General features: G+C 31.5%; 5 protein-coding genes and 1 long non-coding RNA gene across 7 annotated transcripts; all 6 read right to left on the bottom strand.

Moving 5' to 3' along the window:
• Nucleotides 1-6,402: 6,402 nt before the first annotated feature.
• Nucleotides 6,403-7,375, bottom strand: LOC139507327 (uncharacterized). Its single transcript, XR_011660655.1, has 2 exons — nt 7,238-7,375; nt 6,403-6,549 (listed from the first exon to the last, which is right to left on the bottom strand). It is a non-coding gene; the product is annotated as an uncharacterized lncRNA (long non-coding RNA).
• A 117-nt stretch (nt 7,376-7,492) lies between these two features.
• On the bottom strand, nt 7,493-8,656 carry LOC139507326 (nucleolin-like). The gene is made up of 2 exons (XM_071295708.1): nt 8,426-8,656; nt 7,493-7,783 (listed from the first exon to the last, which is right to left on the bottom strand). Exons 1-2 carry the CDS (start codon nt 8,654-8,656, stop codon nt 7,589-7,591), a joined length of 426 nt encoding a protein of 141 aa, XP_071151809.1. The 3' UTR covers nt 7,493-7,588.
• Nucleotides 8,657-9,985: 1,329 nt separating this feature from the next.
• On the bottom strand, nt 9,986-12,554 carry LOC139507325 (uncharacterized). 2 transcript variants are annotated; one of them, XM_071295706.1, is made up of 4 exons: nt 12,231-12,554; nt 11,959-12,048; nt 11,691-11,763; nt 9,986-11,385 (listed from the first exon to the last, which is right to left on the bottom strand). In XM_071295706.1, the coding sequence occupies exons 1-4, from the start codon at nt 12,552-12,554 to the stop codon at nt 11,213-11,215; spliced, it is 660 nt and encodes a 219-aa protein (XP_071151807.1). In that variant the 3' UTR covers nt 9,986-11,212. The 2 variants fall into 2 exon arrangements, with proteins under 2 accessions (XP_071151807.1, XP_071151808.1); XM_071295707.1 differs by having other exon boundaries at nt 9,986-11,171.
• A 79-nt stretch (nt 12,555-12,633) lies between these two features.
• On the bottom strand, nt 12,634-16,116 carry LOC139507331 (uncharacterized). Its single transcript, XM_071295711.1, has one exon. The coding sequence runs from the start codon at nt 16,114-16,116 to the stop codon at nt 12,634-12,636; it is 3,483 nt and encodes a 1,160-aa protein (XP_071151812.1).
• Nucleotides 16,117-18,217: 2,101 nt separating this feature from the next.
• LOC139507330 (uncharacterized protein F54H12.2-like) lies at nt 18,218-19,540 on the bottom strand. The gene has a single exon (XM_071295710.1). It carries the CDS (start codon nt 19,538-19,540, stop codon nt 18,218-18,220), a length of 1,323 nt encoding a protein of 440 aa, XP_071151811.1.
• An 884-nt stretch (nt 19,541-20,424) lies between these two features.
• On the bottom strand, nt 20,425-21,579 carry LOC139507328 (uncharacterized). Its single transcript, XM_071295709.1, has one exon. The coding sequence runs from the start codon at nt 21,577-21,579 to the stop codon at nt 20,425-20,427; it is 1,155 nt and encodes a 384-aa protein (XP_071151810.1).
• Between the last annotated feature and the right edge of the window lie 749 nt (nt 21,580-22,328).

Genomic DNA, 22,328 nt, shown 5'->3' with positions numbered 1-22,328 from the left:
CTGCCGGTCGGGAGAAGACCCAAGTGACCATATGTTTCCCCAGTCATCTACCTATGACAAATCATTGGTTACCGTAATAAATTAGATTTGAATTCTGATATATGATCCCTACAATTAAAATATGGAGATAAAAAGGTGTCAAGTTTGCTATATTTTGCGAAAATCACCAGGAAAATAAGAGAAGTGACAGCAGCAATTACAGTGCATCCCTCAACACCAGCAAGAGCGATGTTTTGCAGTGTCCAGTAGTTGAATGATGATGTTTCTATTGTAAAGCCTGCATAAACTTAACATGAATATGATAGTTTTTTACGAGCGGAAAGGAACTAGCCATAAATTGACACCCAGAATGTGAATATCAGCACTAAATGTCTTCGTATGGTTAGGTTGATATGGGGTGTTTTGTGAAATCAGAAGGCGTCGATATTGAACAGGCCATGAATTAATTTTACTCTTGTAATAAATGGCGCAACATAAATATACCTCTTATTTTGACAAATTAAATTACTAGAATCCCACGAGGTTATGGTGGATAAAAATGAACTCCGAAAGGCCATATCCGCAGTCAAAACATCTCAAAAGGGTTGGATACACATTGTGTTACAAGGTGTTATTCAGCGTGTTTTCTGACTTTGATTATATATAATCACTAAACTTTCAGTGTGTATAATCACTAGAAAACCCGTCAGGGATTATACATAATAACTGAAATGAAGAATTAGTTTCATTTATAAAGAATGCATAAATTAAATAATTTAGAATTTTATTAAAACATCATTATACAGCATAATATATTAAAATGATAATTTCAAAATGTTAAAATTTTAGGCATAATATATAAAAATGTCAAGCACAATGTATAAAAATAATAAGCACAATATATTATTATATTGAATTAGTAGGCACTATAAACAATATTTTAAAATGTCAAGCACAATATTTAAAATGACATCATTTATTTTTACAAACTAAATTTGGATGGCATTAACCAATACACGTTTGCCCTGCTTTTCTACATGCAAATCTATTGGATTCACATCTGTTTTTACCACATTTACATTTTTAAAAAAACCACCTTGTCCTTCAAATGTTGAATTCGTTTTTACGGCACGTCTAAGAGAACAATTTTGTTTCAGTACACTCATCTGAAGGTAAAAAAATAACGAGAATCGGCAACCTCGAACTGGTTTCTTGTATATGATCCGAGCAGGATACCATCTGTTGTGACCAAGCGATATCATTTTCCCGTCTTTTGGTGAACAATTGCCATTTAGTGTTTTGGGTCTCCCCTTTCCTATGTCAACATGTGGAATTGGTATCAGAACATAACAACCAATGTCGGCCTCCTCTAAAACTCTGTTTGAACTGTCAATCAATCTTTTTGTCCGTTTTTCTTTACACTTTGTTCTCTGAGTTTGAATTTCTTGATCATTTGAACACAAAAAGCACAAATCAGATGTTCCCTAACCTTCTTCTCTATTTGTTTTACCACAAATAACATGCACTGTTGATTTACAATTTGAACATAATTGTGAATTTGACGCTGGTTTATGACAAACAATACATGTACAGTTGTCGCCATCAATTGGAATGTGTATATTATTTATTTCGATGTCTTCTATGTTATCTCGAAACCCTGTGTTGTTTATATCTTTTTAGATCATTCTCTGTATTCAAGAGCGAAAATCAATAAAAGTAACCTTGATTCTGTGAAACGCGTTGTTTCATCAAAGAGTTAGTCTCACAAGTCATATTATGCTTAATTAAGTAAAACTTGAAAAAATCATTTCGCTTCGTCAACTTTTTAAACTATTCACATTGACAATTATTTAAACATTTGTATTTCAATAGTTTACGTCAAACAATTTTCATTTCGTTAGTACATTTTAAAGGAGTAGGTCCGGTAAGGACCGATTTTGGCCTCAAATTTCAGGTTCATCTTACGAAAGATTTTGACCACTTTTTAAACACTCAAGTGTCTATTTCATTTGCATCAATTAGTTAAAGTGAAAGATTTCACTGATTTAGTCATTAAAAACTACCCAATTCAAGCTGAAATATGAAAAATCTACCAAATATGTCAAAATATGTCACTTTTCAGATGGCTTTTGTCAAAAATGAAAGTTGCCGCATCCGTGTTCATCCTCAACCTTTGTATATGTTATGTATTATCATAAAATACAACTTGCATTTCAATATTAAGGATGAACACTAATGCGGCCACTTTCGTTTCACACTAAAACCGTCTAAAATTTAACTAAAGTGCTGGAATTGTGAAGATTTCAGTAATTTAGCATGACTTAATGGTGCTAGTACCCGATATATGTGCATTGTATTGTCAAAAACAGCCCATATTTATGTAGCAGAAGCATTCTACTGTCCAATAAATAACTAAAAGTTTACATTTTAACAATTTTGTAAAACTGCTATATTTTGGGGCCAAAAAGGGTTTTACTGGACCTACTCCTTTGCTGATTAATGCATACTTTCTTGAAAAAATATGATCTTCAAGATTTTAGCTTAAAAAACAGGTGTGAACATTCCTGTGGTTTTACAGGTAAACGGACAAAAAGTCGAACATTGTTTGAATATATGAGAGAAAGATTGGAAATATTTTCTTTATGTAACATATATTGATCTTCAAGTTTAGGCAATTGTTCATAAGCCTTGAAAATTTATTAAAATTTAATCATGATAAGGAAATATGTCTTAGCAGAATGAAGCCATTATAATACCAAGTCACTTTAACGTTTTGTTTTCATAACAATTATTTGATCAGTATTAATATTTATTGATTACATTTTAGTTTCTAAGTTGCTTCATATATAATAGGTCAAGAAAAACAGACAAAAACCTTTTTAAAATCAGTGTTTTCTTGTTATAAGAAAAATAATCTCAAATCTGAATTGTGACTTTTTGGCTGAATTTTTGTCCTGTGACTTTTTGTCCCCCAACGGTACGACAATGCATGTTTGTTTTGCTGATTATGTCATGCTAAACAACGTTGGTACCCATAATTTTCACTTCCAGACTATCGTGTATTTTATATTTGTAAAGTTGATGTCATCATTCAATAATTGTTGATTTCTATCCTACAAAAATATGATATTCAAGATTTCAGCTTAACAAAACAGGTGTGAACATACCTGTGAATTAACCTAATCCTCACATTTGAATTGCGTTCTCTAAACATAGAACATGCTCAAACTATGTAGACTAACATAGAACAAACTATATAACAACACCTGGTTTCATCAAAAATCACGTTTTCTCTCGTGACATGGAATAGTTATTATACAAAATAAAGTAAATCATTAATCAGCAACGTTGAAAAGTCTTTACAATTCATCGGGATCCGTCATAATACTGTAATTAGCATGCAGAAAAATATTTTTGACGTTCTAGGTGCCTCAAAGAGTTAATATCTTTCATGTCTTCGAATATTTTTTGAAGTAATTGAGAATACAATAATTCAATAAAAATATGCCCTTCTTTCAGACTTTATAATTAAATTGCAAGCATTTATCACTTTGCTTGGACTTGTTATAATATGTGAGAGATCAATTAAACGGCATGACATTGCATGTTTGTTTTGATGATTATTTCATGCTAACCAGTGTAGTACCCATAGTCTTTACTTCAAGATCATCGTGTATGTTAAAAATGTAAAGTTATCACTCAATTATTGAATTCTATCCCTCAAAAATATGATATTAAAGATTTCAGCTTAACATACCTGTGGATTTACCTAATCATCAGATTTGAGTTGCGTTCTCTAAACAATGAACAAGCTCAAACTATGTAATAACACCTGATCATATCTCAAATCACGTCATGAAATGGTTCATATTAGAATTGCAATAAGTAAACGCATAAGCCATTGAAGTCTTAATTTATCGGGATGCGTCATACTTCTATAATTTCAAAATATTTTTGATGTTCTAGTTACTTGATATAGGTACTATATTGAAATATTCGAATATTTGTATTGATATAATTGAAATTTAAACAATATAATAAAAAGACACCACTTTAAAATTAAATCGCAAGTGATTATGAATTGATATCATCATTTATTTGTTGAGTTAGGTAATATTTGTGTATGTTTCATTTACAGTTTGATCAAGAATGATATTGCTTGCTAGATCCTTTTGAGGCGGTTATAAATTTGCAATCATAATCCGGAAAATGGCAGGTCCTTAACCAAATTGAAAGATGAATATTATTAATATGACCTATTTAACGATCAATATTTTTTTAGACCTAGGCTAGACCTTCCTTAGATATATGGCCACATTTAAATCGCCAGTGTATTTCAATATCAATGATGACTGATTGGGATGAAATATTTAGCTTTACTGTCTGTTTAGCAAACTGATGGTCGAGGGTAAAACGAATAGAAAGTCAAAGGATAAAACGACACAGGACATAAAGTCGCAAATTTAATGGGACAAAAAGTCACAAAATTGTGTTTTTACCATTGTTGAAATATTTTGAAATAATTTTTCTTTATAACATACATACATTTTTCGTTAAGGTAATTGCTCTTTAACCTTGATAAATATAATTGAAATCATTGCACAGGATATATGTATTGGCAAAATGAAACCATTTTAGTACCACGCCACTTTACATTTGGTTTTCCTAAAAATTATCATTAATAATATTTATTGAATAAATTTTAATTACAAAGTTGCTTCACATATTAAACTTCTAGATTAACACAGTCTTTTATTTGAAATAAGTTTTTTTAAAATCTAAAATAATCGAAAAAATGGAATTCTGACTTTTTGTCCTACATTCTGTTCGAGTCATTATGCCTACGACAAGGACACAATTTTGCGTTAATATTTTTTGAGCTTTTCTTAGTCATAGATGTTGATCGAATGATGATAAATGAATAAATTTAAAATTACATTTGAAGCTCATAGTAATGTAGTATATATACAAACTAGTGGAGACAGGATAGCTATAAGAAATATTCATTTAATGGCAGCCGCCGCCATTTTGTCAATACTTCAAGGAAAAGCTAGTTTGTTTTGAAACGGGGTGAATAATAATTCAAATCCATCATTGTCTCTAATATAGTTATGGTTTTTGAAAATATTACTTTTCAACCAGATCAATTATATCAGTAATACAATTTTGAATAGAAAAATAACTTCGGATTCATTCAGTTGTTCAAAATCATCCTTCAGAAAAAAATGTGTTTATTGATCTCTGTTCGATTAAATATTGAGTCATAAACGGTTTTCTAAATAACAAAGCACCAGACATCTCAATTTATAAATCAAACACTAAAACTGTTAAACAAACAAGTTAATAGTATATAATATTGTGTGACACCAGCAAATATTTTTGCCACGGCTCTTGCAGTTTTCTTCTGTTTGTCTAACCCTTTAAAAGGCCCAGATTCAGACGTTAGGGTAACTTTTCTCACATCTGGGGTTATCGTTACTGTTCAGGCTTCTAAATAGGTATCTCTTATAGCTAACACTTTTCTCTGAAACAAGATTTTCATGTTTTTCACAGCAATATAGATATATCCTAAACATTTCAAGATATTTCAATGTTTTGATGGAACATTTAATTTGTTAATACTTTAAATTCTTTAAACTTTCACTAGATTTTTTAATGGATAATTCCAAACACGAATTCCTACATTAACTATAAATTAGTTATCGTCTTTGAAAATAATATATTATAACCAGTTCACTGCTATCATAATAATACAATTTTGAAGAGAGAAAAATTTCTTTTATTCAACACTTTTCAAAACATTATGTCAATGGGGAATAACACCTTCAAATGGGGAATAACACCTTCAAACACACCAGTGAAATACATTGGACAATGGGGAATAACACCTTCAAACACGATGAAAATATTACAAATAAATTTTAGATTAAAATATAAGAGACATATTCTTTGGTAAATTAAACACAATTATGAAAATGGGGAATTACACCTTCAAACGCACCAGTGAAATACATTGTGCAATGGGGAAAAAGACCTTCAAACACGATGAAAATATTACAAATAAATTTCTTAAATTTTAGATTAAAATATATGAGACATATTCTTTGGTAAATTAAACACGTGAAAATCGCATGTTTAATATTTTCCTTAAAATATCGGAAAAGTTCTCCCTATTGAACGAAAGTCCGAGTGAATTTAAAACAGACCCTGGGACGTTCTTTAAATGAATGAATATCTCTTCAGATGTGAAATGGCTGCATTCCCTTATCATTTTATTTAATTGATATCTTTGATCAAAAATTTCCTCGGCAGCATTAAACACATCTAATTCGGCAAATCCAGGATTTAAAACAAATTGAAAGTCTGCATAATCCATAAAAATAATTAAAATTGGTGAGGGAATTTTACAAAAAAAATCTCTCATTTGAATATCACATTTTGTTGTTAATTTATTATAAATACATGCAACAGATAAAGTTCTTAATGAAGGTGGAGCTGACCGCTTTCGTTTTTCACTCAGTGTCTTTTTTTCTACTTCTTCTCCCATTGTCCTTTTTCTGTTCTGATTGGCTAAAAGAAATAAATAAGATACATAAACTCTAGTAAAATAGTTTTCACATCATAAATCTACAGATACATGCATGAAAACAAATGAACAAAGTGCGACACCTGTATTAAGAAATTGGATTTCATAATGGAGATTTCTAAAATAAATGAAAGGATGAATTGAGTAGTGCAAATGTGGAAGAATATTCACTTAAAATGACAGATGAGCATGATTACAATTTTATCAATATGGATACAGCTGAAATCAGTGACCAGTTTCCACAACTGCACTGGCTTGGTGCAAAGATGAAAATTGTCGGATTGTTATTCTGTTCGATAACTCTAGCAGTTATATTAATAAATGGGCCATTAAACAGTGAAAATGATCCTCCATTCATATCTGATGATGTTAAACGAAACAGTAGCGGAAACGATTTATTTTGTAATAAAATGGACACTTTTGCTTTATCTGAAGATATTTTTGTAAATACATGTATATTGAATAGTGAACTGTTTGTATTATTGAGAAATGATCCTCTTAGAAATGAAATCGCTTTAAATCAAAGGCAATGGTTTTATCTTAAAGCGAGTATTTCACATATTGATAAATCAATCTTTGATTGGAAAAATGTTGCTAAGTTATAAATGATTTCTATCCTAACTATTGTATATAAGAACATATTAGAAACAGAATAAAAATTTGATCACTTACTGGTGTTATCTTCACTCGCCATCTTCAACTGCTTCAGAAAGTATGAATCCAGCTCCAGCTGTTTTCTTTTTCTTCTTTAGCCCCTTGAACGGGCCAGATTCTGCTGCAACAATCACCTTTCTGACGTCCGACTCTGACACTCCCCGCCTCCTCATCGCTATCGCTGATAGCAATCACCTTTCTCTAAAATAAGAATATCATAATATAGAAAATCATCTTAAAATTTTAAAGTTATTTCAATGTTTTCAATTTTTTTTTTTTTTTTTTTTTTTTTTTTTCTTTTTATGGTACATTTAATTGGATAATTACTTTAAATTCATAAACTTGAAAATTATAACTACTTATTTTGATTTACATAGAAAAAAAAAACAAAAGTTGTTTTACCTTTCTTTTCAAAGTAACTTTTTTTACTTCTTCTTCTTCTACTTCTTCTTCTTCTTCTTCTTCTTCTTCTTCTTCTTCTTCTTCTTCTTCTTCTTCTTCTTCTTCTTCTTCTTCTTCCTCTTCAACAACTATAACCTTCTTTTTCCTGCTAGGTTTTTGCAGCTAAAAAAATTAATATATAATAAAAACAATTGAACGTGTAAGAAATCATATAAATCAACGTTTGCTGTGGGAAAGAAATTCGTATTTATTAGCGGTTGAGAAATTTACCTAGAAACAAAAATGTTGAAATATCTGCAACTGAACGTTTATCAAAACATTTTTTACTTGCTATCAATAACTTTGAAAATTAATACTAACAGTGGTGAAATCAACCCAGAAACAAGTGAAATATCTGCAGCTGAACGCAAGCCGCTTGTAAATACTCTCTATCAATAACTTACTTTTAACTAAAACGTTTGTTGTATATTAAACCTATAAAGTATATATTTATGTTCAATTATTTGCTGTTGAAGGATAATTAGAACGTTTATCATATAGTTTTTACTCGCTTTCAATAACTTTGAAAATTATGTGTACTTACTAGCAGTAGTGAAATTTACGAAAAAACATATAAGGTGAAACATCTGCAGCTGGTGCTTTTATTAAACACTCGCAATATCTTACTTTAAAATAATTTTGTAGATCGCTCCTATTTCTTAGAGAATAAAATATATATCACGCTCAACTATTTGCTGCTGAACGATAATAATTTAGCTATATGTTCATGTAAATATTTACTGCTAAATATTAGAAATCACTAACCTGTTTTTTTATTTCTGCCTCAGCTTTTAAAAGAACTGGCTTCAGATTGCATAGCTCTTTAAACTCATCAGTCCCAAGAGTTATGCTTCTGCTACTTGTTAAACTGCCTATGTGGATATAAACATATCCCTTGTACGGTGTAACCGCAATGTTCTTCTTTCTTCCAAAATTCAACTCAGCCCGCTCTACTTCTCCACCAAATCCCCTCATGTACTCAACCTGGTTCATCATTTTTATCGCTTTATGATAGAATTGAGTGTACCGCGTTAATAAAGGAATAAAGCTTCCGTTTCATTAAATTATGAATAATAGTTTCCAACACTTATTTACTCCTAAAGGCTCGCCAACCTTCCATTATCCATGTTACACCATTTTATTAATTCATATGTAATTTCAGTGTAGATCTGTCCCGATCGCGATTTTTCATGTCAGATTGATCTCCAATATTGCGGCAGTATTTGGATAATACACCTTCTGTTTACATTAAATCTTAGTTCATCAGTTTAAATATAAAGTGTTTATCACCTTTCAAATTTGAAAAGTGATCATTACTCAATAAATTTTGATTGTTTTTATTTAAGATCAATTATATATTATAGATTTGTTCGAACCGGATTTTGATGGTTATTTTTTACATCTCATTACTATTTTTTCTCTCTATATATAATTTTTCCTTCATTAAAACAAAACCTATTTTCTTTTCTTTTCTTTGGATCATATTTTCAATGGTAAATCGAGTTGGATTTTGACGATTATTTTTACATCTCATTACTATCTCCTTTTTTTTTCTCTCTCTCTCTCGCTCTAATTTTTTTCATCGTTAAAACACCTTTTTTCTTTTCTTTGGATCATAGTTTCAATGGTGAATCCTATCTCCTTTTTCTCTCTCTCTATTTTTTCCTTCGTTAGAACATAAGCGACTTTTTTCTTTTCTTTGGATCATCTTTTCTTTGGATCATATTTTCAATGGTGGATCATATCTCCTTTTTCTCTCTCTCTCTATTTTTCCCCCTACATGCTACTTTTTTCTTTTCTTTTCTTTGGATCGTAGTTAATTGTTTTGCTCATGACTTTTTTGCAGCTAGCTAATTTTTCCCATGTGTAAATATTTCATTTGATAAGATTTGAGATTGAAGCTTGTGGATTACCATCTTTTATAATTAATAGTTGATAAAAATGTTTTAAGCAAAGTTTTTGTTTTGCAAATTTCTAGATATGCTCTTTTCTTTTCTTTGGATCATTGTAAATGGTGAATCTTGTTTTGTTCATGACTTTTTTTTCAGCTAGCTTCTTTTTTCCTGTGTAAATATTTCATTTTCTTGACAAGATTTGAGATTGAAGCTTGTGGTTTGACCTCTTTGAAGAGTTGTCTCATCAGCAATTAAACCATATTTCTTTTATAATTAATAAATTTAAAGTAGATAAAAATTAATTAAGCAAAGTTTTTGTTTGCAAATTTCTAGATGATATACAAATGGTGTCAACTGGTAATCATCCACATTGATTGGGGTAGCAATGCAGTGGGAAAAGTTTAAGAAAAGTCTAATTTATTAACACATATCAAATACAAATACTTTATTCCATGAAACAACATAGTAAGTTTCAAAACAAATCAAGTTTTCTGCACTATTTATATAACAATTGTAAATAATATAAACAAGAGAACTATCAAATGAAATTTGGTTATAAAAAACTTACATCATTTGTAATGCACCATTTTTTTCACATAAAACATGTTATAGAAAGCACCATGACAGCGGTTACAAATCAAGAATTTTTATATATTTATCTCTAGGTTTAACTTAATCATATAGCACTATAAAAAGTAATAAAAACAAAAGAAAAAAAGTTTAAGCAAACACAATATGATAAAATATGCGATAATATGTTGTAATTAAATTTGGATGCTGTAAATTCTCATATGAAAAAATTCCAAAGATGAAAATGATGATAAAGTAAACATAAAAACAAAAAGTTCTCCAAACATTATATACATATATATATTATTTACATATATACAATAATACCAATCATATTTGTTTTTTAATTTAATTTATTTCTATTACAAAACTAAACATATGTAAATGGAAAACTAAAAAGAATAATTTAATGAAAGGAATAGATTAATAATGAACTTTAATACCAGAGAAAGTAGATTATTTAATGAAAAGAATAGATTTATAATGAAATTTATGGTTTGAATGAGCATGAAACATATAAACTAAGGTGAATTTATAAAAACAAACTACATGTATACTACTATTTACAATATAATAAAATGAGAGTAGAGAAATGCGAGTATAATCAAAATCTTTTCTTTAATTAAAATAAAGTGTAACTAATCCAAATAAATCAAATGAAAGAAAATTGAAAAGTTTTGGTGATATAATTTTTCATAATATAAGTAGATTTGTAGAATACATCCTCATCAGTGATTATTAAAATTTAGATAACAGTGTATAAATAAGTTTATAAAATTTAGAAAAAAGATTATAAAATTTAGAAAAAAAAAAATAAAAAAAATATAAAATTTAGAAAAAAAATTTAAAAAATTTCATAAAATTTAAAAGTTTAGAAAATTAATCATAGGTTAGTCTCTGTGGCCGAATAGATATCCTGTTTGATCTTCTCAATATTCTTGGTGGTTGTTGTTGTGCTGGGGCTACTCGTCTGTTATTTTCACGTGGTGGAAAAAAATAATTTATAATTTCTTGAAGCCTTTCATAAATTGCGATGAGGATATATTCTACAAATTAAAAAGTAGTAAATACAGAGATAGATATTAACTTAAACAGTTTTTTTTGGTGTATTAACAAAATCTGCAATTTCTATTTCGGATAGTGAATCTGCATCGACATTGAAGGAGAATTGGTGTTGGCGGAAATTGGTTTTTGCAGTTCTCTTCTTTTTGCAGATGCAAAATAACATCAGCGACAAGAGCATAACACATGCTAGAGATGCTGTAAAGATAAATTTGAATATGTCACTTACTTTAAAAATTATAAAATATATTGATATATATAAATAGATTAGACCATTGGTTTTTCTGTTTGAATTGTCTTTATAGCTTACTGTTTGGTGTGAGCTTTTGCTCTGTGTTGAAGGTCATACTTTGATCTATAATACATTGGCACTCATACCGCATCTTTTTCTTATTTATAAATAAGTGTTTTTATTAGAACATGTATATATTTTTATTTTATTTATTTATTTTATTTTTATATTGTTTGTCAATCAAATAAATAAATTAAATTTAGATACTTACCAAAAATCATTATAAGAATGATCTTAATATTATCTAGACCCTTGTCTTCCTCCTGTGCATGTGGTGTTGACTTCTGAAATAAAGAAATAAAATCATGTATTTCATGAAAATGTTGATATTAAAAAATCTTATCCTTCACATTTTAATTTGTTTTTAAGCACTATACTATAGAGAATACAAATTGACTCGTTCATGTACATGTATTTCCTAATAAAAATAGAAAACAAAACGGACGTTTTAATTAAAAAAATATCAGATAAATGCTTACCAGTTGTTTATCAGTGGTGCCGATTGACAATGTGGATCCTGGTGTTACTCTTGTTGCTGCTGTTGTTGTTGTAGAAGCTATGACTCCATTCTGTAAAAAAAAAATATACATAATGTAAGAAATGTTTTACACAATAAAATTAATAAATAATATATAAGATCTGCTCATAGTTTAGGTTGTTTCTAGTCACTTTACATATAGAGACAATACTACGTGATTACTTTAAAGCTCTTATTATTCTGTTATTCTTTTCTAATTTCCTATATACTTACATCACAATGTATACCATTAACAATTGTTATTGTTTCTGGTGCTGCTAAAACATTGCTGCATTTAGAATTTCCTTGTTTGATCTCAATTGAATGCAGGTCTCTATTATTTGCAAGGTCCAATTGTCCGGCAACAAAAAATCTTTCGAATACGACTTTCTTTACATCTAGTCGGATTCTGGTGTTGTAGAGCCCTGCTCCAGTCCATCTGCAATGGAGAGTATCCCCCTCCACTGTGCATACATCTCTCAATTCATGCGAGCATGAAACAGCTGACATTGTGAAACAAATGATGATGAATATAAACATGGTGTTGATGGGTGACATTTTGCAAATATTTTGAGGAATTAAATACCCGGATGAGAAATAAAAACAATAGTCTAATTAGGGAATAAATTAGGGGTAATTAATTCCGTGATATATGGTTGGGATAAGAGTGGTAGATGGATAGAGGGTGATCAGCTGGATAATTTGAAAAGTCATATAGCTCACTGTTTAACGACATGTCTCTATATATGTCATCAGTTCTCACATGCATAATGAAACTGTCAGTATCTGTGTAACATAATGTTACATTCTCCTTGTATAGTTTTTTCATGTGGTTGTAGTAGTAATCAACCATGTGCGCCTTTGACAGATCGAGAATCATTTGTCCTAGGTAAATTGGTTTGTTGAAGAAAATTTTTGTTTTGGTTTGTAGCACGCCGCACAAGTGGTCGTTGAATATCTTAAAGCTTTTAAATGATGATTTTGCAGTAAGTTTTTGAAACTTATCCCACCTATGACAGAGAGAGAAGTTGATATGTTTCCGCAACGATTCCATTGATTTACCGAAAATAGCATTGTTGCCATTTTTAAAAAGTTTTTGCTCGAAATTGCTAGTAGCCTTTTTCCTCATTTCGGTATTGAAGTCAATATACTGTTTCAACCATGGACGCTGTTCAAATGAAACTATATTGTGAATCTTCTTCAAAACCAAACCTAGTTTGAGGTATAACTTTAGATTCACATAGTGCAAGATGTAATGCTTTTTATCTTTCAAAGTAGCTAGCAATTTGGTGCTCGGTTGGTATTCTTTCCCATCATCATTTGCTTGCTCATACAGATGACGTGAATGAGGTGAAAGCATTTCATTTGTTATCACTCCTTTTTCAACTGCAAGAGGAAAATCATTGTGAAGATCGTGTAAGTTATCTGGGTAATCCAAATCGCATTCAATGACATATCCGATGTCAGCGTTATTGGATACATTTAAGACATTGAAATCGTTTATTTCCTCTTCTGACAACCACTGGAATTTCCCCACAGCTAATGGCATGCTCATGCTTAAACCGTATAAATTGTTCGCATCTACATACATCAAGTATGAAGTTGGTAAAGCTGGATCATAATTGCTCAAGTAGGGATTGTTTGCTTTTGCATGTCTGCAGCTCACCATTGTTAAACCTCCTCGTATACTCTGCTCAAAGAAGAGCCACATTGTAGGATCTGTCAATAGCTCAAGTCTCACACCAGTCATTTTCAATGCAGATTGCCAGGAAAGCCCTGGAAGAGTGTAATAATTTGCAGGGTCGAGGGAATAGTTCGTTATCCACTTCTTCCTGAAAGTTTCAAATACATCAGCTAATAATAGAACGTCAGTTTTTAGATAAAGATCGTGATATTCGCCTATATTCTTAATATTCATTTGATTCCATACCCGTTGCGCATGTTCATACTCGGTTTGACTAATTGTTTTCTCTGATAAATTGCTGTAGAATTTGTCTATAGAGGGTAATTCAGTTTCATTGAACCTTGCTGCATTGTCAATGTATTCGTAAGGATATGTTCCTTTTTTCAACAAAAGAGCAATCCGCTTATCATCATCAAATTCTTTTGTAAAATGTTTAAATGTTTCTTTCGGATTCTCCTTAGACATTGACGATACCAATTCCTCTAGTGAACAATTCAAAAACTGGTATGAATCGATAAAGCGCAGATTGGATAGGTTGAAACTGATGTACTTTTCTGCATTCGTGGCTATGCAGCCAATTTCTTCACTCTTGAAAATACCTATCGAGGAACAGATTAAATGTGCATCAAACTGTTTCAGGTTATGAAATATAACTGGCACGAATGTGTGTTCTTTAAAATTAAGATTGCAATCTCTGCATGAAGCGCCACGAAATTTACCTGAAACATGTGCATGGTCTCGAACGCGGATAGTGGAATCTGTAAATTCTTCCATGCAAATGTGGCAATGTGTACTTGATTGAAAATCTTCCTCATCTTCAACAGTCATGCACAAGGGTTCAGGATTGTTCAAAATAACCTTTATACGTTTATTTTCGTCAAGAAGACTATGAAGGAAGTGTTCACTAACATTTTCACCTCTATATATTTTAGGTGGTTGAGTGTATCTGTCATCGATGCAAACAACTTGATAACCGTACCCGCATGGTATCAACTTTGTTAATTTCGTTGTGCTGGTTCGATTATCTTCTGGCTCTTCAGTAACCATAGGTTCGCAAAATGTTTCCATGTCAGCATAAATAACAAATGATGTTTGTAACTGTTTGGCGTGATCTTGAAATGTTAGTATATCGTCTACCCCCTTGGTGGGATATGTCACATGTTGAGCTTCAAATTTTGAGCAGTATTTTATATGTTTCTCTAAAGTATGTTCACTGGTGAAACCTGATAAACAGAATCTGCAATACTTATGACTGCGTCCCAAGCATTTTGTTCGATATAAAAGTCTATTGAGATCTGTAATCAAACACCAGTGACTTTTATTCCCACTTTTCAAATACAATAAGTCAACTTCATGATGAGCTTCTCTTAGACCTGTTACATGGAGGGGGAAAAATTCACCCTCTTCAAATCCTAACACCATTACTGAAATGTTATTCTGCCTTTCAAATTTACTCACAAATGATGGTGCAACGGGCAATTGTATACCTTCCATGTTCAATTCATGTTCATATGGGATGTAGTGATGCACTTTAGAAGGGTCACCTGAACACGTAGGATGTATGGATGCTATAATAGCATATACAAAACATTTTTCATCTAAGTTTCTTATGTTGAGTAACGCTCTGGTTGCAGCAAGAGTTCTTGGTAGGGGTATATACGATCCACCGCCTAAAGGTTTATATTTAGCTGTATTAATCTCAATGTGTTTAATATGATCTAATGACCAACCGCTCCCATTTCGTATATACTCATCAAAACTTTTGAATATTTTTTGATATGTCACATTAATATCATGTTCATCATCTATATTTGCTCTATCAACTAGATTCGATGTCTTCGAGATAAAATGTGCATTATTCTTTAAATCATTACCACCTTCACCTCCATTCGGCTTGATCATTTGCACAAGACAATTCATATACCACTTAATATGACCGAGTTCATCACACATCTCTTGTAAATGAGTTTTTACCTCATGCTTAATTCCAGATAAAAATGCTAGAAGATCATACTTTTCCCCATTATCCTCATTCGGATAAATGAAACGAGCTCGTGCTATTCCCAAGAGAGCAGACTTATCCACACTTTTATGTTTGATTGTAGTATGTGAATTTGAATCAGTGTTTCCTGAACCAGTCTGATAAGTTGTATGATCGATGTTGCTATGTTTAAACAAATTTTCCGCTGAATCAAAATGTCTATCACATTGTCGACATGGAAATGTACAACTGTTTCTCTGGTGTCTCTTCAGTTTGGAAGGGTGATCAAACAGAAGTTTACAATAATAACATGAATAGACCTTAACCGTAAGATTTGATCTGTTGTCATTATCAACACTCAATCGATCATTTAACTCTCGCAACTGCTGTTGATATTGAGGGTTACTGTCAGGATAAAGACGCAATAAATCCTCGCAGAAATGATCATCAGCCATGACAATTGTGATATCAATAGCACTTTCAACGTTTTATATATACTACGCGATCGTGGACTAGAACTAATAGGCGAACATATGTTATCTAAATATTTATTTTATTAATTAAATTTAAAGGTACACAGTGTAAATATACAAATAGACAATATATTATATACATATATAAATATAGACAAATTTAAAGAAAAATACAAGTGATTGATTGAAGTCTCCAATAGTTTTAAATAATCCACTTCTTCATTACAAATGAAATGATAACCATTTACTCTTTAATCTTTTGCGATTTTGCGATTTTTCCACATTTCTTAAGAATTTTTCAGGAGACATCTTGATAGCTTTACCCTCTGCTGCACCATCATATTCATCAACATCCATCCTATTTTCCTCTTGATTGTCTGATTTTGATCGATCTACAGTTTCTTTTAAATTTTTCAATTCTGTTTTTTGCAAAACCTGACCACTACCATGTTGTTTGGTTACATCTTCTTCTAGGTTTATTTCTGTTTTTATACTGTCACTATCTTTACCATCATATTCCTTTTCTTTTTCTTTCACATTAACAATTTCACATTGGTTGGACATATTCATCAATCTTTCATATTTCTCCTTGGGTAATAGTATTAACTCCCGAGTCATAGTATTTGAAAAAAGATGATATCAATGTTGGAATAATAACAATTATCTTCAGTAAACGTTTTCTCCTCAACTGAGGTGTTATATTATTAACTACCACAGCACGAATGAACTTTGCAAAAGTTGAAAGATTCCTTTTAACCCTCTCAGACAATGGTATGACGCTTTTTAGACAGTTGAATACTATTTCTACTAATAGTTGTAATTGTCTGTGGTCCGTGCTTTTTATGATTTGAGCAGATTGTTCAGGTGTAGTGTTCGCCAATAATTTAAGGAAGCTTCTACTTGATTCTTTTAAAATCATTTTGGTTGATAAACAATCGTGTCCTCCCCCGGAAAAGGATTTGCGCGCAACTGATATTCAGGGTTTGAACCTGGTGCTATATCCACTATCAAGCAATTGTATGGTCTGCTAATTGCACGTTGGTAAACGTCCATGAAAAAGCGAACTTGACCTGGAAACATTTGTCGAGCTAAAGATTGTATTTGCAGTGAATCTCTACCATTTTTGAAAAGAAAAAAGACGTGAGAATTCAAACTGATTGATCGCATAACCTTCCCCTTCTGATATAAATTTTGTAGTATAAAAATAATTGATGTTAAGGTGTGATGACTTAAAACGCAATAAATCTTCTGCATCAGTTTACAGTCCACTACTTCATCCATTTTATCATCAATGATCCATAATGTGTGTATATCCTTATCAACAAGAAAATCACTTTCATCAGGCAGTTCCAGTTGAAATGAAATGTTGGAGACAGTTTTTTTCAATTCATCGAAGACATCTTGCCATATGCTGTAACAGTAGTATATCTTCTGAGGTGGTATTGTAAACATTTCCTGAGCGTTCTCTAATAATCTTTTAATGTATGTAGTTTTTCCTGAACCCGTTGGACCGACACATATTGAAGTCATGGGTGTTTGAAATTTCACCAAACTCATGATGATCACCTCTTGCTCGAATGATGATTGTTACCATGTGTCTCATCATTTTAAACACTTTTTCATATGCAGTGTGAATAGGTTTTACCAATCACATTGAAAACAAAGATGTCGTTTGCTTGATGATTATCACTGAAAAAATCGTGAATGTTAGTTAGATCATACTCTCTACATAAGAGTGATAAGATGAAAATGCAATATTGACCGCATACTGATGAATTCTCACTCTGTAATCGTTTTTGATTTATTTCCAGAGATATCGCATTGTGTTCAAAGAATTTTAAGAAGTGACGTGAATAATAATCGGGAGAGTGTGCGAAGCTGTCGAAAAATATCCCTCTTCGTTCCTCATTTATGAAAAAGGCGATCCAGTGTGCACCATTCTCAAAATGATTTTCAGTGTTACAAATAAATCCCATGGGTCGATTTCTCACTATCTTAGGTATCTGATCTGCTGCAAATATACCAACAATTTTATCCTTCATTAGTTCATCACAATTAATCATACACTCCAATTGCATAGTGTTCATTCTTGAATTATGATGTCTCGAGTTTGAGTTATTTCAAAATATCCACTAAATTCACTATAAATGATTATAGTTGTTGGTTCAGTGAGGGGAGAATCAAATGTGCATTCCAAATTGACACGTTCATTCCTTTTCAATGTTAAATAATCTAAACCTTCAAAAATTGGTTCCAGTTGAAAGGCATACAAGGCATATCCTTCAGAAAAACTGTCTCTGTTTAATCCATTACCACAGTCTTGCAGAGTTTTCCCAGCAACCTCAAATAGATTGCGAAATGCAACAATGGATGATTCTCCACTTGACGAGTCAAATTTTACTCTGACAGGATTCCCGGAAACTGGCACTCCCTCAACTTTAAGATTTATTTCACTTAGGTGGCAATGTTTGAATGTCCACGGACATAGTGAGTAGTCACCTGCTATGTTTTGACTCCCCGTAAAGGCTATCAATACCTTATTGGGTCTATTATTCTGGAATATGTTGTTGAAGTTAAAACTTATTTGACCAGCTGGAAGTGAAATTGTGCGAACATCATTTTGCACAATGGGATATTTAGCGTTTACTGTCCTGAGTATAGAATCGTGGCCATATACAATGCCGGGGTGAACGTGGATCTTTGCTATTGATAGATACATATCTTCAATCTCAAGGTAATAATCAGCATCTTCATCAACCGACATTAGATAAAATTCTGGTCTCGATCTGTAGAATTTCACAGTAACTCCTACTTGATTTAATATGTAACGATTCATTGAAAACAGGGGATGGAAAATGTTTCCTTCAAGATCAACAGTTTTACCATTTTTTATGTATGCTGTTCTTCTGTAGAGCCCAAGATTTGATCCTGTGTTACAATCTGCATCATCCAATGTTCCTTGATGATCGTCTATCCATAATTGACTTGAGAGCTGCGATTCTTTAGCTTCTTTCCCATATTTCAATAAAGTTTGCATATAAGCTTTGTAAGGGTAAAATCCTGTTGAAGATGTGACAATTTTATTTTGAATTAAAACATCTATTTGATTAAATAATGCATGCAAAACATAGTTCACAGGCCCGCAATTAACGTCACTGCTATCTGCTATGGTTCCATCTCCTCTTTTAAGTCTTAGACGTACATGCATTGTTGATTTACTTAAGTCTAGATACTCTGTTCCACCAGATATGTGAAACTCTATTGGCGATGTCTTTGTAAAAGTTGCAGCTGGTCGAATATGTTCATATGTGATTCTTGTGACTGCAGTTTGATGACCTGGTAGATTGAATAAAGACAACTGACTTGGTTGCAGCTCATGAAATGTTTCAGGATTTATTTTAGCCATTTTGAATTTTACTGGAAAATATCCTTTTCAATTAGCTGATTCTTTAATCTTTTTTTCACACTCTGTACACTTCCTTTCTTACTGTTTGTTTTATTTTTCCTTCCTCCTTTCTTTGTCTTTTTCGTTTTCTTCTGCTCCCCTCTATGGCTTTTTCTATTACTGTTTTGTAACTTCCCACGTTTGCGTTTTATCTTTTTCACAGCTCGACTAATTTCCGACTTAGCATTTTCCACCTGCTGCTGTGCATGTGTTACAAGTTTAATGGGTGATTGCGCATGTGGTTTACTTTGTGGTAATGTGATTGGTTCCATGAAGCTAGCTGCTGAATTAGTGAGGGAACCACCACTCTGGATAGTTCTTCTGTATGAATTATTAAGATATGAATTGTGATGTTTGTCATTCGCTAGATTTTCATAGTACATTATCCATGTCCTAGGGTCTAGCACATATTGAGAATTGTTCAATTCCATGATTATCATGCAAAGTATGGATACGACCTGAAGTGCAGTGTAATCGACACTGGATTTTTTAAAAATGATGCATGACTCCCTTGCATGTCAGTAATAAAGAATTCAATGTCTCTTATTTCACTTTTCACCACTGGAATGTATGCAAGTTGATCAAAGTGGTAGTATTCAGTTTGAGAGCAGCAACATATTCGCTTCAATAAGGGTTGTTTGTTACCATCGACTATTACATCACCGCATATGTTTGCATATATATATAGATCATTATTTGATGATAATTTAATATCAACTAATGCGACTTTCCATTTTGATTTCATCACTATTGGCGTCTGAAGATATGTACGGAATTTGTGTGGTCTGTTATGTGGGTAAATGTCTAAATTTTTGTTACTGTTAATGACCATGTAAAAGCTCATTTTAAAAGTCAACAATATCTCTCTCAGGAATCCACTGACAAAAACGTTTATCCCAATCCTGGAATTTTACATAACCCTCACGTTGACCATTCCGCCTTCGCCATTTAAGCACTTTCTCAACAAACCACAATGCGTCAGCCTCCTTTTTCACACGCTGCAACTCTGTATAATTGAAATTGCCTACAACTTCCTTGTCCAAAAAATCTTGTACTTTATAAAAGATTTTCCCATGTATTAGAAATCGTCTATATATTTTAAATATTTCGGAGGTCCACTGTTGCTGATAAGCTCTTTGAAACGGTTTCTTCAAATGGCTCAGTCTTACCATGTCATTGATTTTAAAATGAAACTGTTTCCCTCTTTTACGTTGTACTTTTAATGTTTCTTTCTTTTCTCTGATTCGTTTTTCTTTGGGTGGAGTTTTAATATACATATATGCCCACAAATCATATTTGTTTTTCTCATTCACATCTTTTGGAGCTGTATTATTTAAACTTCTATGTGGCGTTGCATTATAACTTGCTACCAAATTTTGTATAACATTGAGATAGCTATAAGTTCTATGCTTTGTAAAATATCGGAACATCATCCTCCGAAATGTCAAATTGACCCTCTCTGCTATTGACGCTTTACTACTGTCGGAATTTAAATAGACATGATGGTAAATGTCATATTTTTTAAACACACGTTTCAAATTTTTGTTTTTGAATTCAGTTCCCGCATCTGTGGAAACCTTCAAAGGGATTTTACCATGTTTGAAGATTTTTTCAAATGCATCAGCTACTGTCTTCCCAAACTTGTTTTTTAATGGATAAATCCATAAAAACCGTGTGAAAATATCGATAACAACCAACAGGAAACGTGTCTTATTGTTATATTTCTGTATGTTGGATACATCCATAAGGTCAGCATCGTATTGCTCATACGGTTCCGATACAATTATTTTCACTCTTTTAATTCTACGTTTTACAGGTTTTTGTAAATTGTAGTCGTCTATTTTTTCCATCCATTTCCTGATCTTGTATACGCTTGGTACATTTCCATCTCTTGATGTCTTCAACGTTTGATAAATTTTTTCAGCACTTAGGTATGCTCCCCCATTTGCTGTATTGTAATATACATTCCTAAGTTTTTCATCTAAATCATCATTTTCCATTGTTAAAAATAGGTTCCAAATCTATCATTTTTTCAACTTTATCTATTATGCGAGATGCTCTGTGCGGTGTTTTCAATATAGTATTTTTCCAATCTGTTGATTGTAAAAATGTAAGTTGATAGTAGACTCTCACATTATCTGGAATATTTGATTGTCTGACTAAATTAACAAAATCGGTGTACACTTTATCTGTTTCTACTTGATAAAAAAAATCCCATGCATTTCCTCCACTTATGTGTTCCACTTGATTTTCCTTCTTCAGAATGTCAAAAACTGACTTTGCATATATTATATCGAATATGTTATCAAGTCTGGCTATATTTTCACATGATTCTATCTCATCCATGTTTTATTAATAATAATAATAATTTATAATGTATGATATTTTTGTTTGGGTTAGGGTTAGGGTTAGGGTTAGGGTTAGGGTTAGGGTTAATTATTATATTTACCAATTAAACTTTTATCAAATTAAAGCTCTCAAATTGTTTTAAATGTTCCTTTTACTACTTCCATATCCAGCATATCAACAATTTAAATGATTGGTAATGCGTTAAATTGTTTAATGAAATGAAAATTTTTTTTAAATGTTCAATTTACTTTTACTACTTCCATATCCAGCATATCAACAATGTTAAATTGATTGGTAATGCATTAAAATTGTTTAATGCAGTGAAAAAAAAAATAAAAACATTCTTTTATATTTTACAAATTAAAAATCAATATTTTGATATTATCCAACAAATATATTA

The sequence above is a fragment of the Mytilus edulis genome, unplaced genomic scaffold (genome assembly GCF_963676685.1).
Source record: "Mytilus edulis unplaced genomic scaffold, xbMytEdul2.2 SCAFFOLD_421, whole genome shotgun sequence".
NCBI classification, from domain to species: Eukaryota; Metazoa; Mollusca; class Bivalvia; order Mytilida; family Mytilidae; genus Mytilus; species Mytilus edulis.
The sequence above is the reverse complement of the archived record's forward strand: the minus strand, read 5'-3'. Positions and strand labels throughout refer to the sequence as shown.

Coding starts and splice junctions, on each gene's coding strand:
- LOC139507330 (XM_071295710.1), bottom strand. CDS start 19,540: ATGGCTAAAATAAATCCTGAAACATTTCATGAGCTGCAACCAAGTCAG.
- LOC139507331 (XM_071295711.1), bottom strand. CDS start 16,116: ATGGCTGATGATCATTTCTGCGAGGATTTATTGCGTCTTTATCCTGAC.
- LOC139507328 (XM_071295709.1), bottom strand. CDS start 21,579: ATGGAAAATGATGATTTAGATGAAAAACTTAGGAATGTATATTACAAT.
- LOC139507325 (XM_071295706.1), bottom strand. CDS start 12,554: ATGTCACCCATCAACACCATGTTTATATTCATCATCATTTGTTTCACA. Junction 12,049..12,230: donor TTAATGGTATACATTGTGAT/GTAAGTATATAG, acceptor TTTTTTTTACAG/AATGGAGTCATAGCTTCTAC. Junction 11,764..11,958: donor GCACCACTGATAAACAACTG/GTAAGCATTTAT, acceptor TCTTTATTTCAG/AAGTCAACACCACATGCACA.
- LOC139507326 (XM_071295708.1), bottom strand. CDS start 8,656: ATGATGAACCAGGTTGAGTACATGAGGGGATTTGGTGGAGAAGTAGAG. Junction 7,784..8,425: donor AGGCAGAAATAAAAAAACAG/GTTAGTGATTTC, acceptor TAATTTTTTTAG/CTGCAAAAACCTAGCAGGAA.